Here is a 24,484-nt window from a genome sequence, read left to right on the forward strand (position 1 = left end):
GGGGCTGTCTGCAGTAGGCAAATTAATAACGATTTCATTCAGAAATTGAAAAATGCATTCTTACATAACAATTGCATATATGTAACACGCATCCGATGTAGTGAGGTAAATCACACATACAATGGTGCAGAAAAAACCCAAACATCAAAACAAGCGCATTAAATTAAACAAATACTGTAAATGCAGCATGCAGGCTCAGCCAGGAGCAAGAGATCGCGTCGCGTCAAGCTCCCTGATCAGTCGGGTGTTCTTTTCCCCATAATGACCGTTTTGCTGCACATAATCCCTTACTCATACATTTGGATAGTTACATTTTAAGTTTTGAAAAAAAATGTATAATGTTTTGCAATTATTTGGCGGCCCACTTTCAGTGCCTTCGCGGCCCACTAGGTGGCCACGGACCACAGGTTGGGACCACTGCTTTAGACAACGTCCTCAACTCTTTTCCCCCAAATTCAAAAAGGGCACTCCTTGGCCCAAAACTTATGATTTGTGCACTGATCACTAACGTTCTGTTGACTGCACACATTTAAATAGCGATTTGATTGTCATTCCCAAATCGGGGACAGGGAATAACGAGTCAATAATACTGTTGAGTTTGTGGTTAGAACTGACCAGCTTTTCCTAACTGAATTGATTTTCAGGAGCACTGATGCTAATAGCCTGGATGACCACCGGATCATCGGGGATGATGGTTGCACGATATCTGAAAGGACTGTCGAAAAGACAAAAGCCATGCGGCAAAGATGTCTGGTTCCTGGTAAGACTTCATAAATGAAACAATGTACCACTGATCAGGTTATCTTACTCAGAGAGACGAGAGGAAAAGTTTGAATGGCAACTACAAAGATATAACATTATAAAATGTATCCGAGAGGCCTACCTAAGCTTGGGTATCATTTGAATTTCAACAATTCTGATTATACTTTTCGATTCTGGTTCTTAACGGTTCTGAATTCCAATGCTTTGAGGGGCAGGGTAAAAAAATGTTACAAGCCTCTTCCACCAAAACAAACAACCTTTTTTTCTGGAAACTTTTACACAAGTTAGTTTACAGCAGTGGACAGTCAGGTCCCCCTTGGGTAATGGAAATATTTTCGAGCCCCCCCGAACCCGGTTCTACCTAGATTGGTAGGATTAATTGTATGTAGTTGTACAAACATTACATTTTCTCTGCTAATAATAACAAGACACAAAGATCCAACTATAATTGTGTATGTTATTATGGATAGAACATAAACAACTGTGAAATTAATGGTATTTCTATTAGTTATTTTTGTTGTTTTTTTAGGAAAAAACTAAACAAATTGGAAACAGAATTAAAATTGCTTTATTTAATATATATTGTGGATTCTGGGCTGCAGTAGTGGTGGGCTGATCGATCTAAAATATGAATGTATCGATACCAGCGTTGGTATCAGTATCGATCAATACTTGCGCGATGAGATCGATACTTAAATGTCAGTTTCTCTTCTCTAGATTCAGTACACCTTTATATCATAGTGGTTGTGCATGTGCAAAGACCGCTCCTCTCGTCACTCTGCCCCTCCGCTGCTATACTGCGAGTGTCTTTATTTGTTACAAACAATTGTGTGTTAATATTTCTTATATTGTTATTGATAAAAAGTATTTTTATTTGTGTACAATCTTTGTCCTGTGTTTTATTAGGATCATAATCATGAGACTAATAAAAGGAAACATCTCAAAATCATACAATTATAATTTAAAATGTTCATTCAAATGTGCATATTGTTGAAGCATTGCGCTCCCCTACACAAAAGTAGATTAGCTGTTTTTCTGAATAAAAAGTGTTGCTATCGGCATCGGCAATACTGGCCCTGTATGTTTGGTATTGGATAGATACCAAAGTTTGCAGTATCGCCCACCCCTAACCTGCAGTAAGTAACTAAGTACATGTACTAAAGAACTGCACTTGCAGTGGGGCAAAAAAGTATTTAGTCAGCCACCAATTGTGCAAGTTCTCCCATTTAAAAATAGGCTACGAGCACAATGGAACTTCCGGCTAACTTCCGTGTGTTGCGTGTACGCTCGACAACTTCCGGTAGGTCGTGTTGTTGTGGTGATTTCCCGGAGATGCTAGTTTCAAGTTGCTGAGTAATAGAGTAAAATGTAATACAATGAGCGGATTTTGGATAAAAGAGAGAAGGATGTCGTATCAAAGAGTCAAAAAGTGGGCCCTACATTGTTGTGTACCCCTTTGTACAGATTTGTCTCGGTACAATACTACTATTAGCTTCCATAGCTTTCCGGTTGATGTGTCTGTGCGAGCCGAATGGATGGTGAACGTACGGCGGGACGACTTCATACCAAGCAAGGTTACTCGTGTTTGCAGCAGGCATTTCATAAAGGACGATTTTGTTGTCAATCCGGGGAAATTGAGGAGGTTGAAGAAAGGGACCGTCCCTGCTCTTTTTCCTTGGAATAACTTTCAAGTACCAACACCGAGGGCGAGCGTGTGGGAGTGGAGACCCAGAGATGAAAGTCCTCCTCTTGTCGACCCAGAAGAAGAGATGGAGGTGGCTCCCCTCGCACCGGATCATGATTATTGTTTAACTCAAACAACAGCTATGATCGCGGATCAGTTGGCCGAGGAGAATGAAAGTCTTCGCCAGAAAATGAAGGAGATGGAGCTGCAAATTGAGGCTCTCCAGCTGCGGAGTTGTTTCGAATTGAGGCGATATGCCGGGTTGGACGAGGACATCCGATTTTATACCAGGTAAATCGTAATTAAGGTTGTTTTGGATTGCAGAAAGCTGATACTGATATTATCATATGACACAGCACTTAAATACATGTCTTGTACCATATTAACTAGCCTGCTAATACCAGACTCTTTGAATCATGTAGCTGGTAGATGCTACTAGATGGTAGCCTACATTTTGACATTGATAGACTAAAAATCACACAAGTCCTATACTTGAGTGAAAGTAAAGATGGGCTACACATGGTTATATATGTCTCCGGTAAAAGACCACCTTACAAGAGTATTTTAATTTAACCACAGTGCCACAAGAGTATTTTTCTTCAAGTGTCAAATATCAAAAGTAAAATTACTGTCATTTATGATTAATGATATGATTAGGCCGGAAAACGTACTACCTACAGCACTCAGTCAGATGTTTAGGCACAGCCATTCGTTAAGTCTTCTCTTCATGTAAATTAGTAGTAGTAAAACGTAAGATAATTGAGCTTGTGTAACTAAATTAGTCCACCATGACTAACAATGTTATTTTTTTGTATTTTGTTTGGAAGATTCCATTCTTATGGCCACCTGATGGCATTCTGGAGGCTCATCGAGCCAGCAACATCAAGGATGATCCGTGTGACAAGTGCCAAAGAAACATCGGTCTGTGTGGCAGAGAAGAAAACATCCCACAAATCAACCAAGTTGCTGCCAATAGATGAGCTATTTCTTTCTCTAAATTATTTATCAACTGGATGCACACAGAGAGAGCTTGGCCACCAATTTCACATCCATCGAACAACAACCAGCAGGATCATCGCAACCTGGGCCAACTTTCTATACTGCATACTGGGAGCTGTGTGTATCTGGATGACCCCTGAGGAGATAAAAGCCAACTTACCTCCTGAGTTCAAGGAATATGCAGACACTCAGGTCATTGTTGACTGCACAGAGCTGCGGTGCCAAACTCCATCCTCACTTGTGCTACAGAGTGAGGTGTATTCACATTACAAATCGCACTGTACCTTCAAGGCCATGATTGGCATGGCACCACATGGTCCTCTGACATTTGTTTCTGCGCTCTATGGGGGCTCTATCAGTGACCATGAGCTCTTTAGACTGTCAGGCATCATACCTCTCCTCTCCCCTGACATGGCTGTGATGGTGGACAAGGGCTTCAGCGTGGACAATCTTGTGGCAGGAAAACTGCACAGGCCTGCCTTCCGCTCCAACAAGGAGCAAATGGCAGCACAGGACGTCCTGGAGACACAGTCAATCGCACGGCTGCGAGTTCACGTCGAGAGGCTAATAAGGCGGGTCAAAGAAAACAAACTTTTTGATACTGTAATCCCTTTGTCGATTTGTGGGAGCATATACCAGCTTTTCACCGTAGCTTGCATCTTGTGCAATTACCAAAATGGACCTCTGGTTAAAGAATGGAGAAAACATAATTGCCAGGTAGAAATTTGACTGTTTGCTTCATGGCTGTCTACTCCTCTTTTATTTATTTGACAAACAATATACTGATTCACGCCACAATTTTGTTTTGCCTTACATATACTGACTTGTAGAAGCAAGATGGCGCCGAGGATGGCTGCCGTGTCTCGAGCGCCTCAACAACTCCACATCTTAGTGTTTTTATTGTTTTACTTTGTTGGTTGTTTTTAACTTTTTTGCAACATGCAAACCGCCCAAGCGAGCCCTATCATCCAATATGATAGAGAACAACTTTTACACATCAGGTCGCTGGTGGACAGCAATAATCCACGACGACCTGCAAACAATGGAGAGTCTCCGTGTTTACCTGCTGGAGCTCTACCTGTGGAGCTCAGGAGGAAGAGACCACGAGGTTCCCGGGCCGGGGTCCTGGTCAGGCTGAGGAAACGTGAAAACAGGCCTCCTCTACCGAGTTTACTTCTGGCAAATGTCCAATCCCTGGATAATAAGCTGGACGAACTCCGTAGCAGGGTGGCATTTCAACGGGACATTAAGACCTGTAATGTTTTGGTTTTCACGGAGACTTGGCTCGACCCCACGATACCGGACGCCGCCATTGCTCCACACGGATTCTCCATTCATCGCCAGGACCGGACAATAAACTCAGGGAAGAGCAAGGGAGGAGGTGTGTGCTTCATGATTAACAACAAGTGGTGCTCAGATGTGGAGATCATTTCTTCGGACTGTTCTCCCAGCCTAGAGCACATCATGATCGGATGCCGGCCTTTTTATCTGCCGAGGGAGTTCACATCGGTTGTTCTAACTGCAGTGTATGTTCCGCCGCACGCTGACAACAACACAGCGCTGGAGGAGCTGTATGGGATTATCGACAGGACAGAGACTTCTCGGCCAGAGGCCGCATTTATTGTGGCCGGGGATTTTAACAGAGCCAACATGAAGAAAGTCCTGCCGAAATACTATCAGCACGTCAGCTGCCCCACGCGCGGTGGAAATACACTGAACTATGTTTACACTCCTTTCCGGCATGGATATAAAGCCCCCCCCCCCTTCGGCAAGTCAGACCACATATCTCTTCTTCTGCTCCCCGTTTACCGGCAGAGACTGAAGAGGGACCGACCTGTGACAAGGACAGTGCAGCGTTGGTCCGAGCAGTCTGACTCTGCTCTCCGCCACTGCTTTGGCATCACGGAGTGGTGTGTGTTTGAGGAGGACGATATAAACACACACACTGACGCGGTCATTTGCTACATCGGCAAATGCATCGATGACGTCGTGCCGCGGATTACTGTACGGACATTCCCAAATGAGAAGCCCTGGATAAACCGCGAGGTCCGAGCTAAAGTTAAAGCACGGGCCATTGCGCACAGCGGCGGTGATTTGGATGAGTACAGGAATTCCAGGTATGCACTCCGGAGAGCTATTAGCAGTGCGAAAAGACAATACAGGGACAAGGTGGAGTCGAACTACAAGGGCTCCAACGCCAGAAATATGTGGTCTGGACTAAAAACAATAACACACTACAAAAGGACAACGAGTGGTGTTGAGGAAGTGTCTGCATCTCTCCCAGATGAACTGAACACATTTTATGCACGCTTTGAGAGGCCCCTGGCTGTGGAGGGTCAGAAGGCCCAGGATCCCTGCTCACTGGTTTTAACCAGTGCAGATGTGTGTAGATCTCTGAAAAGGATCAACGCACACAGAGCTCCTGGACCTGATGGCATACCTGGCCGTGCTCTCAAGGTGTGTGCAGTTCAGCTGGCAGATGTGTTCACAGACATTTTCAATAGGTCACTGCTCCAGTCTGTAGTCCCCACATGTTTTAAGGAGTCCATCATTGTCCCTGTCCCCAAAAAGACAAAACCCATCTGCCTCAATGACTACCGCCCAGTTGCACTCACCTCCATCATCATGAAGTGCTTTGAGCGGTTAGTCAAAACTTTTATCACCTCCTCCCTCCCTGACTCACTGGACCCCCTGCAGTTTGCCTACAGAGCAAACAGGTCCACGGATGATGCCATCTCCCTCACCCTCCACACTGCCCTCTCCCACCTGGACCAGAGGAACACTTATGTGAGAGTGCTGTTCATTGACTACAGTTCAGCATTCAACACCATTGTGCCCTCCAAGCTCATCATTAAGCTCAGGGACCTTGGGCTCAACAGCGCCCTCTGTGACTGGATCATGAGCTTCCTAACGGGCAGATCCCAGGCAGTGCGGATGGGGAACATCACATCCTCCACCTTGACCCTCAACACCGGAGCCCCTCAGGGTTGTGTGCTCAGCCCTCTCCTCTACTCCCTGTTCACGCACGACTGCGTGGCCACACACAGCTCCAACACCATCATCAAGTTTGCTGACGACACGACCGTCATCGGCCTGATCACAGACGGCGACGAGACGGCGTACAGAGAGGAGGTCAGAGCCCTGACATCTTGGTGCCAGGACAACAACCTCCATCTCAACGTCAGCAAAACAAAGGAGCTGATTGTGGACTACAGGAAGAGGCAGAGAGAGGCACACACACCCATCACCATCGACGGGACTCCTGTGGAGAGAGTCAGCAGCTTCAGGTACCTCGGGGTAATCATCAGTGAGGACCTGACATGGACACATCACACCAGGGTCATATCCAAGACGGCTCGACAGCGGCTCTTCTTCCTCTGCAGGCTGCGGAAGTTCAACATGGACTCCAGGATACTCTGCAACTTCTACAGGTGCACCATCGAGAGTATCCTGACTGGCTGCATCACCGCCTGGTATGGCAGTTGCACCGCCCTCAACCGTAAGACTCTACAGAGGGTGGTGAAAACTGCTCAGCACATCACCAGGACGGAGCTGCCATCCATGGAGGACCTCTACACCCAGCGGTGTAGGAAGAAGGCCGGTAGGATATTAAAGGACCCCCATCACCCCAGCAACAATCTGTTCTGTCTGCTGCCGTCTGGCAGACGGTACCGCAGCATCCGGACCAAGACTACCAGACTCAGAGACAGTTTTATACCACAGGCTATAAGACTGCTGAACTCCTGAGCTGTGTGAATGTCTACTCACATCTTTTTATAGTACTCATATCTATATATTAACATATCTGCCATATACATCTGCTATACATAATATGCATCTGCCCATACCTCCTCATTCAACAGTGTATAGTGTTTAAATACTTTCAATGTGTTCCACATATGTATATATTTCACATCCTCAAATCTTTATTGTTGTTATTGTAAATATTCTTCTCTCTTTTTGCACTATTTTATTTATCTTATTTGCACCATGTATGTTGAGTTGTTGGAGGAGCACGCGACATAAGATTTTCATTGCCAACATATAGCCTACGTTGTATATGCTGTGCATATGACCAATAAAGCCTTGAAACCTTGAAACCTTGAAACCCTGAAACCTTGTATTTTAATTAAATTATTTATTTGAAATCTATATCAACTTTATTTCCCTTCATTTCCCTCAAGTGGTCCTCACACATATTGAATATTGGTTTAAAATCTAGCAATACATTGGTGTGTACACTTAAGTGAAGTGGTCAATCCTAAACATTTTACAACTCCATAAATACACTTAAAACAACCTACTTGAAGGCCTCACATTATAATGAGAAATCAACCAGAACAAGACATTTCTGAGAATTCATTGTTTACTGATCATACAACAGATATTTATGTAGGTATGTGTAGAAAAAAAAGAAGTCTGCTCTCTCTCTTATTTTTTGTATCACATCACTGTCCCTGTATGTTCTTTGAATCAGGGTGTCTTCCTCCGCAAACACCACAAAATTCCACCAATCCATCCCCGTTAGGAGCAGCTGACCCTGCACCTGCCAGTAGTAGCCATGACCTGGCTTCAATTCCAGGTTGCCGTCTTTCATTTTCAAATGTGGATAATCCACATAGCTTTTAATGTTTGGACATTTTATTTCCACAAGGCCGAATTCAGAACACTCTGTTGGGTCAAAGACAACCCCATCTGGGGATGTGCCTAACCAGGGTGTGTCAGGGTGTATAACAAAACCACAAGGGTAGTGGTTCACCCTCTTGAGCTGGCAATACTCCTCGATGGCATCATCTTCCATTTTCGAAACCCCTCTTCATTGCTGCTGTCTGACGGACCCCTTTGAGCAACCAGTCAGCCATCTTTTCTAAGGTGCAAGGTTTTGCATGGCATATTGCCCCAAAATGTGATGAAGTGAGTCTAGGTTTTCTCAGTCTATGCCAGTCTGTAGATGCACTTTGGCCCCTAGTTGCACCCTCTATGTTCTTAGCCATTTCCCAGGTAACCTCAAGTGACTTGAAGTGCAGCTGTTGATGCTCAGAGAAAACAGACATAAAGCACGATGTTTCCAGTCTGCGGCCAGCCAATGGCAAATCTGGACGTGGTGGAGCGTCAGGGTGAGCAACAGAGCGACTTCTTGCCATGGGTTGTTGATATGAAAGAGGACTACCTACTTGTACCAAACCCAGTGCACAGCTCACCAGTGGCACCTCACAGGTGATACCCATTGTACAAATGGTTGGTGCAGAAACAGGGGTGAACTCTTTGTAGATCTCTGACACTTTGAGAACAGACAGGTCCAGCAACTCTCCACTGGTGGCTTTGTACAGTGTGGACCTATATGAAAATTGGATAAACATCAGTAAGATACATCATGTAATAACTAAACATAACAAAACTACAGTTTTCTTAATTGGTTGAGAAAAGTAGGCCTAACAAATTCATTAAAATGCTACTAACTAGAAAACAAATTCTCACCTTACTCCCTCGGCCATGGTCCTCTGCTTTGGTTTGGCAGACATCACAGCCATCTTTTCGATGGGACCTGGTTTAATACCCTGTGAATATAGGTCACAAATAGCAGGGATGAGCTTATGATGTCGGTGGGTAGATGTAGTATTGTAATTATAGTTACATTATTCCGAGACTTGCCATGGTTCTTGGCTTTTGCCACTGTTGTTCACTCTCTGTACAACTCAGCACTGGTGGAACAACTGGAATGTCAAGCTGTGAATAATTTGCAGACTGGAAAAGTAGAGCCACACAATGGTTACACAACACTGATCCAGCTACACATGTACAGCTGTGATGGACCAGCTCTACAGGAATTGAATCCTTCAGCCCCACCTGTAGCAAGATGTAAAAAAAAAGGGATTAATAATCTTTTTCTTTAGATTTGTTCTGTGTTGATGTTATCAGTGATACAGTCTATTTGATTTGCAGGTACACATATTATCCCCACTTAAAAATTGCAGTATACCTAGCTAGACTCCACAGGTTCAAATAAACTTTTAGACATATCTTATGTATTTTACCTAGCTGGGATGTTCAGCATACATGGGAAAGCAAACTATACTACACCACTGGTTGCTATCGGTGAAAACACAGTAGTAACGTCAGCATACACTGGTAAATTTTAACCGTAAATTTTGGTTTTAACTAGAGAGAAGAACCAAAATAAAAAGGGTTAAAACCAAAAAACGGGGTTTAATATCTAACGTCATTCTCCTAAAATAAATTTCATGGATCTTTTCCGGGACATTTGAGGGGAATCAACACCAAAATTTTAAATACAAAAACCCAGTTGCAAATTCGTATCAAAATAAAAACGAAATTGAATAAACTTAATTTATTTAGTACAAAAAACCGATTTGATTTTATAAGTTTTAGCTGCTATATTAATGAGCTCCCCTAACTTTTAACGCCTTGAGTGATCCCTTGGCGTTGGGGGTAACGCAAACAGTGGGTTCCCTTTTTAAAAAGTTTTTGGAGGGAATTGTTTTGTACATTTTAAATCCCTTTTCCTTTTAAAACCCGGGTGGGGGTTAAAAGGGGGGTTAAATTGGGGGAGTCTTTCACTTCAATTTTTGGGGACTTTTAGAAGGGGTTGAAATATGCCATTTTTCAGATAAAAACCCAAAAAAAATGCGGGAAACGGGGAAAGGGTTTAGGTTACCCCTCGACCCCGGAAGTGAACTCCTATTTTAATTTGAGGGTGGGGAGGGGTTTGGGTGCGGGATTTTCCACGGGGATTTTGGTTTCCAAATTTGAAAAGGGAATTTTTTCCCAAGAAAAAACCTCGGGGGCCCAAAAAATTTTGGGTTCTTTCCCTTAAAATTCCCTTTCGGGGGGAACAAACCCAAAAAAATTTTCCGACAAAAAACCCCCCCCAAACTGTTTTTTTTAGGGCCCCCCTGCGAGGCGCCGCTCCCCCCCCCGCCCCTGCTGGGCCCCCCCCCAGCCCGTAAATTTGTTTTCATGTAAAAAAAGAAAGGAATGGTGTAAATCTTTTCGGAAAATAATCAATTAAAAACCCGGGTTGAAATAAGGATTAATCTATACAGGAGTGGTTTTTTACAGCATTTCTTTTTATATTTTAAAAAGGGAAATTTTAAAGGACTTCTTTTAAAAAACTCATTTCCTCAGGGTTGAAAAAAGGGGATCGGACCCTCTTGCTTTCAATTAACACATGAAACTTTTCTCTAAAGAGAAATTGACTTGTTTTTGCTTTAGGGGGGGCCGTGGTGATCAAGTTTTTTAGCTAAGTGCAAATTTCAGGGAAATGCAACAACTTACTTTTTTTTCCCAAGGGTTTTTGAAGCCATTCCTGAATGGATAGATTGCATTTTACTATCGGGTCTAAATTTACCGAACTTTTTTCCTAACATTCCTAAAAAGGGGGTCCTCTATTCCATATTGTCTGCTAGCTCGATGTTTCGGGGCCCGGTTTAAGTCCTTTTATGGGTTTTGGGTTTTACTGACCCAATCTTTTTTTGCGGGTTTTGGGGTTGCTGTGAAAGCTTTTTTTGCTGTCTGGTGTCTTTGGAACTGCATAGAAAGGCATCACCAACTGCCCCGGGCCCAACATTTTTCCAGCCCCAGTCAGGGGAAAGGGACTGGACACAAAGTTTTATTTCCCACAGTCCCCCCAAAAACATATCCCCTTGGGGGTATTGCATGTTACCCTTAATTTTTCCCTTGGGGGTGAAGCCCCCGGCGGGTTAAAGGCCTTTATAACCCTTTATTGACCCTTTTAAGAAAAAACCCTACATGTTAAATACAAACAACACAAGAAAGATTAAAAAAGCACTTTTTTTGAACCCAAACATCCCCTATAAACACACTTCCCCCTTTGGGTTTCAAATTTTTTTGTCGTGGAGTATTTATTTGAAAATTTAAAATTTTAAAGGGATTAAGGTTTTTTATGAAAAATTTCTTTAAACTCTTTTAAAGCTTGTTTATTTTAAAATTTCCCCCAAAATTGTTTATGTAGTGTAATGTGTTCACCGGTCAAATTTATAGTGAGTTATGCCCCGCAAATTTTGGGTTAGATCATCTAATACCCTTTCATACTTTCCCTTTCCAAAAAACACACTTTTGCATTTCCCCTTTTTTCTTATTTTATTTTTTTTCAGGGGATAAAAACCTTTTTTTTTACCCCAAAATTGTTTAAATGCAAGCTTTCTCCCTTTTTTTATCGCAAAACCCGTACAAATCAAAACTTTGATTTCACCACTCATTCCAAAAACCCCTCTGGATCGTTGGAAAAAAACCCGTATGTTTTTTTCTGTTTCCCAAAAAAACCAAACAATTAAATTTTGAATGTTAGGTCTTTTTTTCCCTTTCCCCAATTTGTTGTATCTTTTTATGCAATTTTTTGTTCCCGTCATTGAAAAACCCCCCCGGGCCCCCCCCGTAGCTTCCCCCCCCAATTTTTATTTTTTTTGACTTGTGCCTATTAAAAAATCAAAATGAAAATTTCCCAAAAATCTTTCGGTAAAATTTTTTTTTCTTTTTTCAATTAGCTTAGAAATTTCCCTGGATCTAAGTTTTTCCACATTTTTTTAAAACCCTATTTAAAAATCAAAAAGGGAATGGTAAAAAACTACTTTCTTTTTGGAGAAGGAAACACGTTTTTTGTAGATAGAATAAGACCAGTGGGAAACCCCTGGGTGCAGCCAGAATGAATGAATTACCGGCTGTTGTTCCTCCCAAAAAGGGGTGTATGGAAAAATACCTTTTGGAAACAGAATCCCAAATTTCCCAAGGCTTCCCTTCCTTTCCCCAAAACTAACCTCTTTAGAAGTTTTCAGCCCTTTTGCCCTCCCCTTTCCCCCAAAACCCCGTCAAACTCTTTTTGGGTTTGTGTGCAGAAATCCCTCCCTTAAGCACCAGACAAAACTGCTTCTACCTGTTAGAGCTGGAAACATGAATTCAGAATTCCAACATAATGTCATCACATTTTGTCCTAGGAACTTAAGATTACTTCTGTGAAACTATTGTTGTGTTTATCACCCTCCTTATACTCATAATCTCAAAAAGTCTGTAGTTGAGCCTTACCTTTTTTTCACTATTTTATTCATCTTATTTGCACTATGTATATCGAGTAGTTGGAGGAGCCTGGGATATAAGATTTTCATTGCCAACCTATATGCTGTATCTGCTGTGCATATGACAAACAAAACCTTTGAACCTTTGATAATTCTCAGTCTCTACTAGAGAAAGGGCGCTGACTAACTTAGTACCCGTTTCATCACACAATATTTTTAGCTTAACTTCAACTGTTGTTATTATCTCCACACTTACTAACCCAATATATTATATCTGCTAAAAAAACAAACATTTACAAATTCATTATCATTATCACAGGTCAACTTTTTTCATTGTATCTCTGTCAGCAGCCTCTCGGCGACTGATTCTGCTTTTACTGTAAAAGATGTAAAGAAAATAGAAACAATATCATCATTTGTAAAAAATGGAATTGTTAATCATGGAATTTTAATTTGAGCAACCATGTTGCCTCTCCCCCATTTTAAACATCCTAACAAAGATGTGTAACAAAAACTTGGTCAAGAAAAAGAACTTCAGTTAAGCAAAGGTTAAAAAACACATCAATCATTATTCAGACATTTCAAATCATTATTGTTTAAATCAGTGTTTCCCAACCTTTTTTGAGCCATGGCACATATTTCACGTTAGAAAAATCCCACGGCACACCACCAAATAAAAATGTCACAAAAAGTTTATATAATGAAATATAATGAAAATGTAGTCTCATTTTACTTACTCAATGTGAAACCTGGGCTTGTTTAGTTGAACACAAATCTGATATTCTTGCAGGAATTGAAGAAAGGCAAACACGAAGATCTTCCTCAACAGCTCTGAGTCTCTCTCTTTTCTTAGTCTTTAAAGTAGTCATGCTTGAAAAGCCCAGCTCACACAGATAGGTGGTAGAGAAAGGGAGAAGAGCTGAAATTGCTTTGTTTCCCAGAATAGGAAACTCCTTGGCAGCAGTCAGCCAAAAACTGTCCAAAGGTAGATCAGCAAAGCTCAGCTTTAGACCACGATTCTGTCTCAGTTCAGTTATTTCTTCCTGCTCCTGCAATGTCATGTCCCTTCCAACTGCAGTTGAGCTATATGGGTTCCTCACCCAGTCAAGGCAATCAGTGGAAAGTGAAGGGAAATAAAATGACAACCTCTGCTCAAGACTTTGCAGATGTTTACCTATTGTCTCACACAGTGCAGCACTGTTGACACTCGTCCATTTCTCTTGCCATTTCTGTGTGTTTTGGAACATTTCAAGATTGGCACTTTCCACATGTTGTTTCCAGAGCAGCACCTTTGAACGAAATCCCTGTATTTTATCTGTACTTGTGAGCAGGTTTTCATTTCGGCCTTGCATTCGTGTGTTCAGGTCATTCAGATGTTGAAATATATCTGCCAGATATGCTAGTCTTGCACACCACTCATCACTTGAGAGCAACTTAGCGTCATCATACTTCTCATTTGTCAAAAACACTTTAAGTTCCTCCCGCAGCTCATACACACGAGCTAAAATTTTGCCACGGGACAGCCACCGGACCTCCGTGTGCAGCAATAACACTTTATGCTCCGCTCCCATTTTCTCACACAATGATGCGAACATGCGGCTTTTCACAGGTCTCGTTTTCACAAAATTTATCATGCGCACAACATCTCCCAGTACAGGAACTAGGTCTTCTGGCAATGTTTTGGCAACGAGTGCTTCCCGGTGCAGAAAACAATGCGTCGCGATGACATCTGGATGTTGTTCTTTCACCCTGTTAACAAATCCTTTGGTGCGCCCGACCATGGCAGCTGCTCCATCGGTGCACACACTTAAGCAGTCTTGCCACTTCAGTCCTCCTTGTTCAATGTACTCTGACACAACTCGAAAAATTTCTTCTCCTGTTGTTCTTTCTGGCAATTCCTTGCAAAACAGAAACTGTTCTCTGATGGTGTCTCCGTCTACAAAGCGCACATTTGCCATAAGTTGCGCATGTCCACTGATATCCGTAGATTCATCAAGTTGTAATGCAAATTTAGCACTGATGCGCAACTTTTCCAAAACTATCTTTTCAATGTCTGCAGACATGTCTTGAATACGTCTGGAAATTGTATTATTTGAAAGAGGGACTTGGGCTAATTCTTTAACGGCGCCAGGGCCGAGCATCTCTTGCAAGATAATTTTGCATGCAGGCATTATTAATGTCTCTGCCACGGTGTGTGGTTGTTTTGATTTGGCGATGAGTTCAGCAACTTGGTAGCTAGCTTTAAGAGCTTTTTCACCCGTCTTGGTGGTTTTCCTCAATAACGCTGCCTGTTTCCCAGTCTGTTCACGCAGTTTAACAAAATAGTCTGTATTCTTGTTTTGAAGTGACGGGTGTTTTGTCTCTAAATGGCGTTTGAGTTTACTTGGAACCATGGCACTGTTGGACAACTTTTCCCCGCACACCAGGCATAGCGGAGTTGGAGCACTTGGTTCCCCGGTAAAGGTAAATCCAAAGGCAAGATAACTTTCACTGTACTGTCTTGGGCTCACCTTTTTTGTTTTCTTCTGACCAGTACTCGTGCTAGGGCTTTCATCTGGGTCGGAATTTTCTTCAGGACCCAGGTCAGATTGAGTACTTTTTCTTTTCAAATATTTATCCATAGTTATCACCTGCACTGTCTCACTCGAAGCATGGCTATGAACTTCCGGCTGCTGCGGGACATATCACTCTTCTTCTTTGTATTTTTTAAGACCGTTGGCAACCAAACCAGCAACAACTAGCATTACCGTCACGACATATCGCTCTGATACACTGCCCTCTATTGGAAGAGCATCGAATTGTTTTGCTGTCACTACATGCCGCTCACTTAGAACCAATCAGGTGAAATTGGATAATTTTCCACGGCACACCTGATGATTTGTCACGGCACACTAGTGTGCCGCGGCACAGTGGTTGGGAAACACATCAAACTCTCACGTTAAAGAGCGTCTCTCTCCATCCACCAGTCCTGGAAGAAACAAAATCACTGGATTTAGCTTGTGTTAGTTCAAAACATGCTCAGTTAGTCTTTGTTCCTCTCTAAACTCATGCAATGCATTGATCAGATGCAAACATTCATTCTCACTCACTCAGTCTGGTCTGGTCGGGTTCAACCTAGAGTCAGTCATCAACAGTGCTGTTGTGAAGTAACACTGTCAGTCCGGGTCAAAGGTCATTTGGTCTCAGTCTTATGGTCACGTCATGCTCTGCAGAGTCTTTAATTATTCCGTCATATTCTTCATTTACAAAACGAGTCATGTTTCCTTTGAATTACTACTATTTTTAAAATATGTCTTATCATTTTATTAGGACAGTGTCGTGGTTATATAGAGAGATGTCCCGGACGTACGCACATTCCAATCTACATATATTAACCTGTCCAATGAACATATTCCAGATCTGTAGGTCACTGCCTTTTGATCTTCTAAGGCGTCAGCTTTATTCCCACAATATATAATGTCAAACCTGTTGAGATATTGCACACATCTGGTGTCGCCCCTTGTGTGAAACCTTCTAAAGAATCTCAGTCCCTTCCTAATTCAATATACTTTACTTAGATTGCATTAACAACAGCTGCTTCCCTCATGTTAAATTAAGTAATTACAAAGACATCACTTCGTTTTTCTCCCACTGGATCTTTATCACCACCCAATTCATACCAAAAATATCTAATAGATCTTATCTCCAATACTCTTCACATACTCACTATCTTAAATCAAAACTTATTAGGATCTGTAAAACTCTGCTCGATTCTCTTAATATACTTCATTATTAATTATCAATTCTAGTCTTCTTGAAAAATATTTCAAGTCTTTATTCGGGAAAATAATGTGTGAAACTGTGAGACCTTTGACATATAATATATAATTATATAATTACAACTTCAATCAATAAGAATTTAAAAAATGTAATTTCCCCCTTTTTCCAATAATGTGTTTCAGATTTATTCACTCATTCACTTTAAAAATGTCCCTTTTTCAATGATCATTTACCAATCTATAAAATCTTATGTAATAAAACATTTTTATATTTGATCTTAAATTTAGAAATCCAATTTAAATTCTTTAAATTTGTTCCACTTATGTTTCTGTGTGTTTGAGTGAATGTGTTTGCACAAACTCACCCATTCCAGCTCCCCTTCCTGCCACCTCTGCTCTCTAGCTTGATGACCCGACCTCCGCACATTATGCCTATTGACCTTTTCGCCCCTTCCTCTGCGTCTGGTTATTGACAGTCTTTGACTTTTTGAATCTGCATTCCACATCAATCTTCTCTCCTTTTATTGATTTTCATTTCAGCTTTAGTCTGCTCGATCACCGTCTCTGGATGTCTTTCATGGGAGCGAACCCCGTTTTCATGTGTCTCATTATTGTCCATCAGAATCTGTGCTCTGAATCAACCCTTGTTGTTCTGGACCTCTGTGCTCTTATCAGAGGGACTGGTGATGAGTAGATCTCTGTCAGTCAGCATGATGCGTGTTTGTAGCTGACCCAGGTGGAGATGCAGACGGATGCAGTTCTAGACAAAGCCCTGCTTTTGCCTTCCATTTCTGTTGAATAGTGAGGAAGTCGCTGTGGGGAATGGTCTTTTGCATTGCTCAGGAGGGTCGGGGGTCTGTCACCAGATTGCAAAGGAACAGTCCAGGTTGCAGCTCACTTAAACATGCCTTATGTCCTTTGTTTTAGCATCCTGTAATGTAAATTGCTTTGTTGTATGCAGTTTGCCCCTCTGGTCAAATGTTCTCTAATACTCTTCAGACTGTAGAATTTGATTGGCTGTTCCCCTTTTTCCTTCTCTTTAAATAATCTGGTTTAATGTTTGATCGGGGTCAGATCCTTGTACGAAATTGGATGTGCAGGTTATCTGGCCTCCAGCTGGAATTGATTCTGTTAAATGCTCTACTCTTTACTAAATAACACAACTTTGATTTGAAGCTTGTAGATTTGTTCTTTTCTTACCATAAAGTGATTAAGTGTGGAATTTCGACATCAGTGTTCACTTTGATTATCCCCTCCATGATTTCCTGTTTGTGTTTTTATCCTGTTCTGCTACCTCTCAACATATTTAACACATTGTACGGTATCGTTGGGTGTCATGAAAGACGCTTAAAATTATTATTATTATTATCAACTATCACCTCCGCATCATGAATCGCTACGTCGTAGCGGTAATTAACAAAATGATTTCACAAAACTCCTTGACAAAATATCAATACCACAGTATGCCCGTCACACAGTACAGAAATCAGCGAGAAACATTTCCTTCAGGATCGGAACCGGTTTTTGGTACCCAACCCTAGGCCTACCTGATAGCTCAGTGGTTATAGATGGAAGCCCATATGCCGTGCCAGCAGGTTCAACTCCCAGACTTGTGGAAGTATCAGTAAATGTCATCCCCTCATTTCCCCCTTTAAACACTGTGTCTTGGCTAAAGGCAACTGTTAACCAACAAAATATCTAAAAAAACATTCAAATGTAGTCGAGACATACATACTAAGAAAACTTGCACTTAAAAGTGTTTCTTTAATCTACGTTACTATAACTTCCATCTTAGGTGATTGACATGATGATACAGTCAGTCATTATTTATATAAACCCGACACAGACATCAGGTCAAACTCGTCGCTGAGTTAAGGTTTTTAATTACCCTGTTAAGTCATAGGTTATAGGCTGCAGTAACCAATGGCAACTGTACATTGATGTCTTCAGGAAGGCACTTCGGGTGTAGACTTCAGACGACACAGAAAGTGGTTTTATATTTTCTTTTTTCCGCTTTCAGGATTTTTTTTTTTTCACCTATCAGCAAAGTAATACATTAACATTGTTGCCGAACAGTATGTGATCTAGAAATACTAGAACATTCCTATGTATTATGGACACATAATGAATGCAGAGCATATCATTTTCTCTCGTAATCAAGGTTAACAGAATTATGTTCTCAGTAGAATCTGAGCAGGGTATTTATACAATCATATTCTTATTTTAACAGTTTGGACCATTTTCAAGTTTACAAATTGTTTCTCAGTCTTAACAAAAGTGTCACCCTCTCCTTCTCATGAAGTTCTCTAATGATTTCAATCCAATGGCCTATTGTAGGAGGACCGCCTTACATCTGATTGCTTTTTTAACTGCAACAGTGTTTTTTTTCATTTAGTTAATTTATCTTTTCTTGATGTAATTTGTCGTGACACATCTACTTATAGCAATCCCTTTGTAAAGTTGGATATTATAGCTTTTGGACTGACAGTATGCTTTCACAATAACATCTCACATGTCATTACATCCAGCAGTGGCTCAGTCAGTAAGGTATGATTTTACATGCAATGTAGATGTTTCCTATTTATCTCAGGAGGAAGCACTGTGCATTCCACCTGGATTTAACTATGGCTATAGGGACCAAAAAAACGAAATGAATAAATGTACTAATAGATATAACATGAAGTCACATTTCAAGGAAACAAAAAAGAATCAAATGAGGAGATTGTTATATAAATTATGGTATTCCAGTTCAATAAAGTGTACTGTAAGTTTAATCCTAATGAAATGTAACTTTAAAAAAAGTGGTATCCGGAAAATATTTGAAATCCTTAGAGATAACACATGCTTTGAGGTTATACTGCAAATATGCTATGTATGGGAAGAACATTTGGTCTTTGTTCATGAGGGTAAAATAAAGGGTTTGACACTACAGGAAAGATAGGGGAGAAGTAAGCAATTTGCCCTGAGGGGTTTTTTTTTGACACCCAATTGTTTTTTGTAGGGTGAGTTATGCTTATTGTGATAGGGCAACCACCTGACCCCAAATCATGTTGTCATTCAAATGATCTTTGATCTTTTCCTATAAGAGAGTCCATCACACACAGTGCAGGAGGAAATCAGAAGTAGTTGTCATGTTCGCAAGCATTAAACAAAGATCTTAAAAGACTTTCTATCAATTTCTTGTTTCTTTGCATATTTGCTTAACTCATCATTTTCTCTAGACTGCAGCTGATTTTAAGTTGCTACAACAAAATCATAAAGGTCTGGGACTTAGTTTGTCCGATTGACTTGGTTTTTCTAAGAATATTGGACTGTTCTCGTTAAATTAGTCACTGAAATAACATTCTTTAGAGAGGTTGCTTGATGCACCATCTCTGTCAGTGTCCTGTTTCCTGAGATTATGTATTCAACAGTATCATTCTGCACTCTCTTTTTTTATTCCAGGTCCATATTGCACTGATGAGTGTGACTGTAGCAGCCACAGTCTTCGCCGGCATCCTCTCCTTCTCATACGTCAAAGCCTGGTCCGGGGTCAGTACACCACCTATGCTGGGACTTTTTGTAGATTCCTGGTTAATTGTTGAGGCATTATATTTTGAATCAGTTTGCTTCTTATTGAAGGACATTTTAATCAGATTAACTAATGATGTGTTAACATAACATTACACTGACTGTCATTAAAACTTCATAAATGTATCATTGGGAGCTTGGCTAGCTCACCTGGTAAGACAAGGATTTCATCATCTTGTGCTGTGTCACCTCAAATACATAAACAACACACTACTGGACCCCTGACAACAGGTCAGTAGAGCACAACCTGTGTGACGTGTCAGGCGGCAGTATCTAAAGCTTGGGAAATATGTCTCAGATGCACCACAATACCAGTAAAAAATCCTTTTATGTGAAAACTTACCTGGCAATAAACCAGATTCAGATTACTTTATTTGTTTCAATGCCTCAAACAGGCATATACTATGTCATAACATTAGCTACCACCTGGAGTTTCATTAACTGATGCATATTAACACAGATTTTTCAGTTTTAGTTTACCCTGTTTGGAAACATAGTGGTGTCAATAAAGTACAGTAGTTGTATAATCTTACAGTTTTTCTCGCATAACTTTATGATGCTAGCCACTAAAGCCAGTCTGACTAAATGATTACAAGATTCAGAGCCAACCCATTAAATAATACTAGTGATATTGTTGGCATGTTGTATAGAATAATGCGATAACACATTACATAAACAAAATAAAACAGGCAATCACATAGCATATTCATTGTTCCCCATAAATATTTGGAACACTTCCCATAATATTGATTAACGATTTGTGTACTTTTAATTGTTTTTATTGACCAAGATACTTGCTAAAAAAACAAACAAAAAAGAATGCCACTGAAGCAGGAGTAGTATGCCACTGCTGAAAACATCTAATGCAACATTGAAAGCAACAAGTAATCATTCAAAGTATTGTGAATAATAATATTATGTCTCATGGATGCCTGGTCCGTGTGTTTGTGGTTTGTTTGTGGTCACGATACTGCTTCTGCAACAACGTTCCCTCTTTCATTATACTCCCCATGAATTGTTGTTGGTCATGTTAATCCTAACCTAACATCTGACACATGCAGTTTGGCTCTTAGTGTTGGCTTGGGAAAGACTTGTTGGCTGAGTTTAACCATTGCTTGTTTTCGGAGAGTTCCATCGTCAACATTAAAAATTGGTTCACAGTAAGAGCCCTGCTCTAAACTGGCCTTCCTTACTACCTTGGTGGCAAAAGGGTGACTGTCACCTCACAAAAATGTTTGCCAAGAACTTTGAATATTAACAGAACACAGGTCTTGAGAAACAAGGCTAGTGCCCTTTATTCCAAAACCGAAATAGTCAAAGAATGAAATCCCACATGCAGGGCCGGTCTTGGGCATAGGTGTATGTTCCGCCGCAAGCTGATAACAACACAGTTCTGGACCTCTCCAAGTAGCAGTCCACTTTCCATATTTCAATGGAGCTGTATGGGATTATCTACAGGACAGGGACTTCACGGCCAGAGGCCGCATTTATTGTGGCCGGGGATTTTAACAGAGCCAACATGAAGAAAGTCCTGCCGAAATACTATCAGCACGTCAGCTGCCCCACGCACGGTGGAAATACACTGGACCATGTTTACACTCCTTTCCGGCATGGATATAAAGCCCTCCCCCGCCCCCGCCTTCGGCAAGTCAGACCACATATCTCTTTTTCTGCTCCCGGTTTACCAGCAGAGACTGAAGAGGGACCGACCTGTGACGAGAACAGTGCAACGTTGTTTTCCGAGCAGTCTGACTCTGCTCTCCGCCACTGCTTTGGCATAACGGAGTGGTGTGTGTTTGAGGAGGATGATATAAACACACACACACTGACGCGGTCATTTGCTGCATCGGCAAATGCATCGATGACGTCGTGCCACGGATTACTGTACGGACATTCCCAAATGAGAAGCCCTGGATAAACAGCGCGGTCCGAGCTAAACTTAAAGCACGGGCCATTGCGCATAGCGGCGGTGATTTGGATGAGTACAGGAATTCCAGGTATGCACTCCGGAGACCTATTAGCAGTGCGAGAACACAATACAGGGACAAGGTGGAGTCTAACTACAAGGGCTCCAACGCTAGAAGCATGTGGTCTGGACTAAAAACAATAACAGACTACAAAAGGACAACGAGTGGTGCTGAGGAAGTGTCTGCATCTCTCCCAGATGAACTGAACACATTTTATGCACGCTTTGAGAGGCCCCCGGCTGTGGAGGCACAGAAGGCCCAGGATCCCTGCTCACTGGTTTTAACCAGTGCAGATGTGTGTAGATCTCTGAAAAGGATCAACACACACAGGGCTCCTGGACCTGATGGCATCCCTGGCAGTGTGTGCAGTTCAGCTGGCAGATGTGTTCACAGACATTTTCAATAGGTCACTGCTCCAGTCTGTAGTCCCCACATGTTTTAAAGAGTCCATCATTGTCCCTGTCCCCAAAAAGACAAAACCCATTTGCCTCAATGACTACCACCCAGAATCGGAGGATGAAGCCCTCTTTATTAGTCACATACATGCACACAGCAGAGCACACACAGTGAAATTGGTCCTCAGCATTTAACCCATCCTAGTACTAAGAACAGTGGGCAGCTATTGTGCAGCGCCCGGGGAGCAATGGGGAGGGGGGATTGGAGGTGTTCGGTGCCTTGCTCAAGGGCACCACAGCAGGGCCTAGGAGGTGAACTGGGATCTCTCCAAGTAGCAGTCCACTTTCCATATTTCAAGTCTTGGGGACTTGAACCAGCGACCCTACGATTCCCATTCCAAGCCCCTACTGACTGAGCCACTGCTGTTGCACTCACCTCCATCATCATGAAGTTCTTTGAGCGGTTAGTCAAAACGTTTATCACCTCCTCCCTCCCTGACTCAATGGACCCCCTTGCAGTTGGCCTACAGGGCAAACAGGTCCACGGATGATGCCATCTCCCTCACCCTCGACACTGCCCTTTCCCACCTGGATCAGCGGAACACTTATGTGAGAATGCTGTTCATTGACTACAGTTCAGCATTCAACACCATTGTGCCCTCCAAGCTCATCATTAAGCCCAGGGACCTTGGGCTCAACAGCGCCCTGTGTGACTGGATCCTGAGCTTCCTGACGGGCAGATCCCAGGTAGTGCGGATGGGGAACATCACATCCTCCACCTTGACCCTCAACACCGGAGCCCCTCAGGGTTGTGTGCTCAGCCCTCTCCTCTACTCCCTGTTCATGCACGACTGCGTGGCCACACATAGCTCCAACAACATCATCAAGTTGGCTGACGACACGACCGTCATCTGCCTGATCACAGACGGCAAAAAGACGGCGTACAGGGAGGAGGTCAGAGCCCTGACATCTTGGTGCCAGGACAACAACCTCCATCTCAACGTCAGCAAAACAAAGGAGCTGATTGTGGACTACAGGAAGAGGCAGAGAGAGGCACACACACCCATCACCATCGACAGGACTCCTGTGGAGGGAGTCAGCAGCTTCAGGTTCCTCGGGGTAAACATCAGTGAGGACTTGACATGGACACATCACACCAGGGTCATATCCAAGATGGCTCGACAGCGGCTCTTCTTCCTCTGCAGGCTGCGGAAGTTCAACATGGACTCCAGGATACTCTGCAACTCCTACAGGTGCACCATCGAGAGTATCCTGAGTGGCTGCATCACCGCCTGGTATGGCAGTTGCACCGCACTCAACCGTAAGACTCTTCAGAGGGTGGTGAAAACTGCTCAGCACATCACCAGGACGGAGCTGCCATCCATGGAGGACCTCTACACCCATCGGTGTAGGAAGAAGGCCGGTAGGATATTAAAGGACCCCCATCACCCCAGCAACAATCTGTTCTGTCTGCTGCCGTCTGGCAGACAGTACCGCAGCATCTGGACCAAAGACCACCAGACCTAGGGACAGTTTTATACCACAGGCTATAAGACTGCTGAACTCCTGAGCTGTGTGAATGTCTAGTCACATCTGTTTATAGTACTCATATCTATATATATATTATACAGATCTGCCATACATAACTGTTTATAGTACACATATCTATATATTATACATATCTGCCTTATACATCTGTTTATACGTAATATATGCATCTGTCCATACCTCCTCATTCAACAGCGTAAAGTATTTAAATTACTCTACAGTGCATTTAAATACTTTCAATGTATTCCACATATGTATATATTTCACATCCTCAAATCTTTATTGTTGTTATTGTAAATATTCTTCTCTCTTTTTGCACTATTTTATTTATCTTATTTGCACCATGTATTGTATGTATGTAGTTGTTGGAGGAGCATGGGATATAAGATTTTCATTGCCAACATATACGTTGTATATGCTGTGCATATGACCAATAAAACCTTGAAACCTTGAAAGGTGAGCTAGGCGCCCGCCTAGGGCTCCGAATCGGTGGGGCATAGGCAGTATAGGCGAATGCTAAGGAAACTACGCTAACATTACATACAGAGCCAAACATAGAGCCAAATTATTCAGCCTACAGATAGCACAACGACAGACGATCGGTGGATGAAACACAAATTTGGTGTTGCAGTTTCACTGTTGTCGTGCTGGATCCAAAAACTGAAGACAACGAAAGTCTTGTCTTGCCTGTACGTTGCGCCATACGTGCACTGTATGTGCATTGCCGGTGTAGCCAGTAAAAAGATACATT

The 24,484-nt window shown here is 42.2% G+C and overlaps 1 protein-coding gene across 4 annotated transcripts in view; it reads left to right on the top strand.

Annotated features, from left to right (window-relative positions):
* Positions 1-24,484, top strand: part of zgc:163022 (putative ferric-chelate reductase 1) — a 49,895-nt gene that overhangs the window by 21,540 nt on the left and 3,871 nt on the right. For all 4 annotated transcript variants that reach the window (XR_010168369.1, XR_010168370.1, XM_063912668.1 and 1 more), the window contains exons 9-10: positions 645-760; positions 19,698-19,784. Coding sequence is in view for 2 of the 4 variants with exons in the window: in XM_063912668.1 (XP_063768738.1) it covers positions 645-760; positions 19,698-19,784 (203 nt within the window). In the remaining 2 variants the exon portion in view is untranslated. The remainder of the gene's footprint in view (positions 1-644; positions 761-19,697; positions 19,785-24,484) is intronic.

This window comes from Eleginops maclovinus, chromosome 21 (assembly GCF_036324505.1).
Source record: "Eleginops maclovinus isolate JMC-PN-2008 ecotype Puerto Natales chromosome 21, JC_Emac_rtc_rv5, whole genome shotgun sequence".
In the NCBI taxonomy this organism is placed as follows: Eukaryota; Metazoa; Chordata; class Actinopteri; order Perciformes; family Eleginopidae; genus Eleginops; species Eleginops maclovinus.